Source organism: Eleutherodactylus coqui, chromosome 5, assembly GCF_035609145.1.
Source record: "Eleutherodactylus coqui strain aEleCoq1 chromosome 5, aEleCoq1.hap1, whole genome shotgun sequence".
Lineage (NCBI taxonomy): Eukaryota > Metazoa > Chordata > Amphibia > Anura > Eleutherodactylidae > Eleutherodactylus > Eleutherodactylus coqui.
The window spans coordinates 146,581,634-146,588,808 of record NC_089841.1 but is presented as its reverse complement, the minus strand read 5'-3'; the positions used below and the strand labels follow the sequence as shown (position 1 = coordinate 146,588,808).

The 7,175-nt window shown below is 37.1% G+C and overlaps 1 protein-coding gene across 1 annotated transcript in view; it reads right to left on the bottom strand.

The window, feature by feature from the left end:
- Window positions 1–4,892: 4,892 nt before the first annotated feature.
- TMEM132B (transmembrane protein 132B) overlaps window positions 4,893–7,175 on the bottom strand; it is a 593,064-nt gene continuing 590,781 nt past the window's right edge. Inside the window, exon 9 of the mRNA XM_066603397.1 lies at window positions 4,893–6,322. Within this exon, the coding sequence (XP_066459494.1) occupies window positions 5,180–6,322 (1,143 nt within the window). The 3' untranslated portion in view covers window positions 4,893–5,179. The remainder of the gene's footprint in view (window positions 6,323–7,175) is intronic.

The following is a 7,175-nucleotide window of genomic DNA, read 5'->3' as shown; positions in this document are numbered from 1 at the left end:
ATCTCATTCAGGTATCCCAAGACTATGGGCATTCAATAAGCTGGATATTAAAGGGGTACTCTTATCTTTGGAACATTGGAACCTCTCCAGGGGAAACAAAAGTGGCAGACCACTTAATCCCATGTTAACATTGACTCTCCTGTTCATATATTAGTGATGTGCTTAATAAATAGAAGTGTTTTCTGATGTAAATGTTTTATTGCTATACAGATTATACACCAGAGAACTGTATGAAGGGACTCTTAAGACCAAAGAACCTCCTCCAGGTCCAAGAATGGAAATCCAATGGTCACACAAGATTGTGAAACAGTCTCTTTTCTTTCAGTAGTTAGGAGGATTCATTCTAGTTTTGAAGTGAAGAACATTAATAGCTTCAACAGATTTTATGCATTTAGGAAAAATAAGCTGAAGCAGCTCTCTTTGGGGCAATGTAATTACATTTTCATTTAGAGAAAATTTGATTCAGGCTTTATTTACAGTGTAGACTCCCCTGATATACGGTGATATTAGGAACCAAATTAAATGTGAATATTTATTATGTAGACGTGATTACATTTATATTTTATTGCATTAGCTCGGAAAACGGCCAGACTGCCAGGGAAAAATTGGCACCATTATTCATGAACTAAGTACCCCCCAAGTGTTATGAGAAACAGTTTTGCTAGGTTTGAAGCTCATTAAACTTTAGTGGATTTAGAGGTGTGCAATAAATATATGGCTCAAGTGACTATAGACCTATGCAGAGGTGTAAACTGAAGCTTGTTAGGACCCAATGTAACATCTCTATAAGGGCCCCCATCTATCATGCGCCATATAAATTGCGGTACTGGTGTACTTTTATGTTATACATGAAGGGCCCAAGTGTAACTGTTACCCCTGAAGCCTTATAGCCACACCTACAAGCCACTGAGATTGAGAGGTAGCTTTTTCTCCAAAAATAAAACACTTGATTACGAAAACATTGTAGAATGGAACTTGTTTACCTGTACTTCCTACAGGATCCACTGGCCATATCTACGGTCTATGCGTAGATTACATACAGGTCGACAACATAGTTACCATCTACATGCCCTATCTATCATAGGAAGACATAGCTAGTTAATCCTGCAAGGGGTAGAGATAAGCAAAAGCTAACCTAGAGTCCCTCTTAGGGACAGTTGCCTATTTTGCCCCTATTTATATAATATTTGCGAATCATTTTAAGGACCCACAAAAGTGATTCTTTTTGCCTGTGATATTCTTGACTAGGATGGTGCCTCTGATATTCAGGTAATCAGTTAACAGAAATAATTCAATAATACATTTCACAATTCTGTATGCATGGAACCTCACAGCTTAGGGAGCAGGTTTGCAAAATGTCTTAATAGGCAGTTATAGTAACATTTAAGGCTAGCTTCACACCAGCACTTTTCTTTTAGGTTGCCTCACTCTGTCACAGGAACCGAACAATGAAGTTTTGGATTCGGCACTTGATGGACACAAATGATACCCAACTGACTATAACGGGCTTTATTGGGTTATCATCATACCCAGAGGCGTAACTTGAAGCTTCCGGGCCCCAGTACAAAACCTGTAACCGGGCCTTGAAGTATAATGCTTTATTCATACTGGGCTCCCTATATGGAAAAGAGAGACCTGATGGGCCCCCTAAGGCTCCTGGGCCTGGGTACAACTGGATCCTCTGCATTCCCTATAGTTACGCCCCTGGTCATACCCTCCAGCATCTTCTTAGACAAAATTTTGCTGCCATATTGTGACAGATCTGTACCACATATGTGAACAGAGGCTAATAAAGTTATGAACAATTGATAAACAAACAACAAAATATTCATTGGAAAGCTTCAAAACCAAACTAATTAATACACATCAAAAAATCCAAAACAAACATACCTTCTGTATATACATATTCTAACCATAGTTGACTGTTGTGCAGATATGTGTAAACTTTTATTATTAAAGCTCATTCTAATTATTGCAGGGATAATGTTTTATTAGATAAAAGTGAATGCAAAAACATTTTCATGGCCACATTTTGGGATGCGCAACCTCAGGATTGGTGGAGGTCCCACCCGTCAGCAATAATTTGCAACAATGTTAGAAAAAATGAAAACAATAATTTTGTAATTGTGATATGGTTATGGGATTAAAGTATGTATCATATCATTATCATTCTAATAATGATATATTTTGCAACCATATGTAAATGTTTGCAAAATATATCATTATCAGAAGAGCGTAGTATTGGCCAAAAAAGCAAAAAATGTAATAAAATATTGTGATTGATCAGTAGAGAAATCACAATGTGGTCCCCAAAATCGACAAAATAATTTGCAATCTGTCTGGTATAAAGGAAACTGTCAGTGTGTACTGATTCATAATCACTGTCAAAAATAATTACCGTATCTAGCTGTCAGAACTAAGGGCAAGTTCACATCTGTGGCTCCATTCAAAGCCTCTGCCGTAAATCCAACCTAAAATGCTGGATGAAATAATGCGGCATACTGTGCTATTTTGTCTAGGGAAATGCTAGTCAGAATGCTGGAAGTTGGAAGGACTTCATTATAGTCTCTGTGGTCAGTGTGGGCCAAGTATGTGCCAGATCCAGCGGTTCATGTATTTTTGTTGTTTGGCTCTGAGGACAGATCTGAACAGACGTAGGCCGGAGGTCGGTTGCAGGTGTGAATGTGCCCTGAGTAAATATACTTTACAACAGTGTTTCTCAATATTACAAAGCCAAGTATTCCATACAAGTATCCCGAGGCTATGATCGTTCATTGTGCGAGGAAATTAATGGGTATTACCACCTTGAGCATTTTTGGAATATTTAGGGAATACCCATATAGGTGTACAACCGTAATTTCAGAAAAGTTGGGACACCGTGTAAAATATAAATAAATGTAAAGAAAAAAAAGACTGCAATGATTTGGAAATCTCATATAACCATATTTTATTCACAATAGAACATAGAACACAGAAGGTCAAAGTGAGACATTTTTCCATTTAATAAAAAAAAACTACCTAATTAGGAAATTGATGGTAGCAACAGATCTAAAAATGTTGGAACAGGGGTAAAAAGGCTAAAAAATAACTGGTACTAATAAAAAACAGGTGGAGGCCAATTTTCTACATGTAAATGTGTATAAAAGGAGCACGATAAAGAGGCAGAGTCTCTCAGAAGCTAAGATGGTCAGAGATTCACCAATCTGTGAGAAACCGCATTTAAAATTGTGGAACAATTTCCTTAACGCAAAATTGCAAAGACTGAATATCCCACCATTTATAGTACAAAATATAATCAAAAGATTCACAGAATCTGGAGAAATTCATGTGTACAAGGGACAAGATCAATGGTCAATATTGGATACTTGAGCTCTATGGGTCCCCAGGCATCATTGCATTAAAAACAGGCATGATTCTGTAATGCAAATCACTGCATGGACTCAGGATTACTTCTAGAAATCACTGTCTGTGAACACAGTGTGCAAGTCTAAGTTGTATCATGCAAAGAAGAAACCATATATCAACAAAATCCAGAAACGTTGGCATCTTGTCTGAGCGAATGCTTATTTAGGATTGACTGAGGCAAAATGGAACACTGTTCTGAGGTCAGACGAATCAAAATTTGAAATTCTTTTTTGAAACAATGGACACAGTGTCCTGCAGACTGAAAAGGAGAGGGACCATCCAACTTGTCAGCGCACAGTTCAAACGCCTGCACCTCTGATGGTATGGGGCTGCATTTGTACCTATGGAATGGGCAGTTCACACATCTTAAAAGGCACTATCAATGCTAAGTAGTGTATATAGGCTTTAGAACGACATATGTTCCCATCTAACATCTCTTTCAGGGAAGGCCTTGCATATTTCAGCAAGACAACAATAAACCACATAGTGCATCTATCACAACAGCATGGCTTCACAGAAGAAGAGTCCGAGTGCTGAACTGGACTACTTGCAGTCCGGACCTTTCACCAATAGAAAACACTTAGTGCATTATGAAAAATCCAACAAAGACAACCCAGGATTGTATAGCAACTACAATCTTACATCAGACAGCAATGGGAAAATATTCCTCTGCCAGCAATTGGTCTCCTCACTTTCCAGACATTTACAGACTGCTGTAAAAAGGAGAGATGCTACACAATGGTAGACATGGCCACGACCTTTGTGGGAATTTCTAAAAGTGTTAATTTTTGGTTAATGGAAGTGGAAAAATGTCTCACTTTCACTTTTATATTTCATAAAATATGGTTATGAATTTCCAAATCATTGCATTCTTTTTCTCTTTATATTTATTTACATTTTACACAATGTCGCAATGTTTTTGAAATTAGCTTTGTAGATCCAACCTCTGGACCTGCACCTATTCAAAAAATGGGGGCCCACTGGTCCCCAACCCATCTTGTGGCTGAGGGACTCCAGTTCTCTAAATAGATGCAGATTCCAGAGGTTGGACCTACATCTTTCAGATATTTATGGTATATCTTATGGAAATGCCCCTTTAAATAGCATAAAGACAGTGCAAGTACCTCCTAGAGACATGTTGGGTATCTCCTAGGATACACATATCGCAGGTTGATAACTTAGGCTTTAAAATATTTGTCCCTAAGTTTTGTATCAGTGATTAATACTAGGGATAAGTTGACAACAAAGCAAAATGCAGAATAAAATATAGGTTTTGTTTATTTCTTGTATCTTACTTTGCCAACCATCTTAACATTGTGTGTAACTAAGAAGTAATGATATTTTATGTTGAGATGCATGTAAATACATATGTAATACATTCAGATTTCTGCTTACAATGAACTGGAAATATAACAAGAAAAGTCCAGTGTGCTTTTAATTGGAAACCTGGCACAGCAGTGTTCACTTACACGTAGAATTTAAGGGTGGTATAACCAGCCTTATATCATATCATGTATTATACAGTAACCCCTTGAAGAGCACCAGGAAACGGTTTAATGTATGAAAGCATCACATACCATCCTATATAGAAATTACTGGTAGTCAGATTTGGCTTCATGAGAACTTTCTAATTTAACGCCTAATATGTGGCATTATGGTTTTAACCTTGTTGGGATTCTTTTGCTTTTCTATTGCTGTTTTTTGATAGCCCCACCTTAAAAAAACAAAAAAAAAATCAAAACGAAGGCATAAAGGTGAATATAAACATATTATTTTACAGGTTGTCCTGAAGACTATCCATATAGTCTCTAAGCTCACGTGAATCTCCAATGTTCATATCCTGACAGACCCATTTAATATTTTCTTCATTTCCGAAGATGACTGCATTGGTATATGGACCACCTTCTTCAGGTAAAACAGTAGTAAAGGATGTGAACTTTACCCGTTTTCTCTTTGAACTTCCTGGATTTAGTGGCTCATTCTGGGCCTCTTTTTCATAATTAAAATCTGATGACCTCATAATTTGACTGTATGGATTCTTTTGAGAACCACCATTGAGCAAAAAATTGCTTTCTTCAAATTGTGACCTTCTGTCAATCATTGTGGTGCATTCTTCTGCCACGGGAATGTCCACCGGATTTTCCAATAGTTCCACCTCATTCCCAAGCCATACCCAGTCATGTGAATGTGGAATGTTTGCCTGGTCAGCTACTGGAAACCTTTTATGTCTATATTTCCAAGCAAATGCCACACAGTTAATTAAAAAGACTAGAATTGCAAGACAGAATACACAGAGAAGGGCATACATGCCAATTTCCAAGTCTGTGAGGCCCCTTGAAGTCTGTGTAAGTTCACTTTCCTGATTGTGTTCTGATGCTATTCTTGTAGGAAAGCTGGTATATGGTACAGGAACGACATGGGCATCATTATAGTTCTTGTGATAGTCTACCGGGGAATCAGATGTTGCGTTTTTGTTTGTATCTTCAGAATTGACTGCAGAAGATCCATGTTTTGGCCACTCATTTGCTGTCCTTTCTTGCTCTGCAGCCTTCTCTGTTGTTTTACTTGTGATTTTCTTAAACTCGTCATCTATGCTTTGAATTTCATTTATATTTCCCTTTTGATCAGAATCTTTCTGCCCATATTTAACTTTGATGGTTCCACTTCCAACTGCAAGGCTACTTTTCCTCTTGGATTTCTGGCAGATCTCACTGATTCCTAGTTCTAACTTTATTAAAGGTCCTTGGCCTTCTCCTTCTGCAACCACAACAGGCCAGTTAGATAAAGGGTTTTGATAAGTGGAAACCACCATTTCATCTAGAGAAGACACTATAATTGAGAAGTCTTTACTTTCATAGATATCCAGTGGTGTTACGGAGCCATCACTAAACAAGGTCCACACACTGATGACTGCTTCCTGTAAAAAAAATATATATAGATATATAACTTTTACGATATGTAGTACTTAACATATCATATAGTCATTGAAAAGCAATATCAGGTGACATGATCTCTGATTATGTTCTTTCTACAAAGTGAAGATTTAAGGTCTTCAGTAAAGGAAAAACTATTGAATGTAATACCTTCTGATGTTCAGTTACATTATTCCTCATCCATGGCAGATGTAAACTTGTAGGGGAAGCTGTCAAATGCCCATATAATCTGTGCACTGATCGCATATGTGTTTATAGCACTTACCTCCTGCTGAGATCCAGGATCAGAGGGTTAAAGGCCCTAATTACTATTCGAGGTATAATTGCTACATTTGCCCACACTTGCGCAGTGAATTTATTTCTATACAGTTTCAACTACAGCAATATGGGCACTTGAGACGTATAACATTTAACAGATTATTACATGTATACAGTATATTTTAATATTATTTTAATAAAGTTTCCACATGAATTTGGTCTGTATTGGTATACCTTGTGATTCAGGAATGCCCTGTGATTTAACATGAATCAATGGTCATAAAAAGGTTACATGAAAGCAAGAGACCTACCTACACAATAATGCAAATTTTGAAAATTAGCTCATGAATGAAAAATAGTTTATTGAAGGCCACTCTAACACAAGCGTTTTTTACCGCAATTACCGCTGCGTTTTGAACGGAAAGGAGCAAGATCTTATATGTAAAATTCAATTTTTTGTCAGCCCCTGAAACACATTAAGAGATCTTATAAATTGTTTTACCTTTATTTGAATAAAAACATTTTTTAATCTTTATGTTACAGCATTTATACCTAAGGCCTCCCTCACACAGGGCGTTT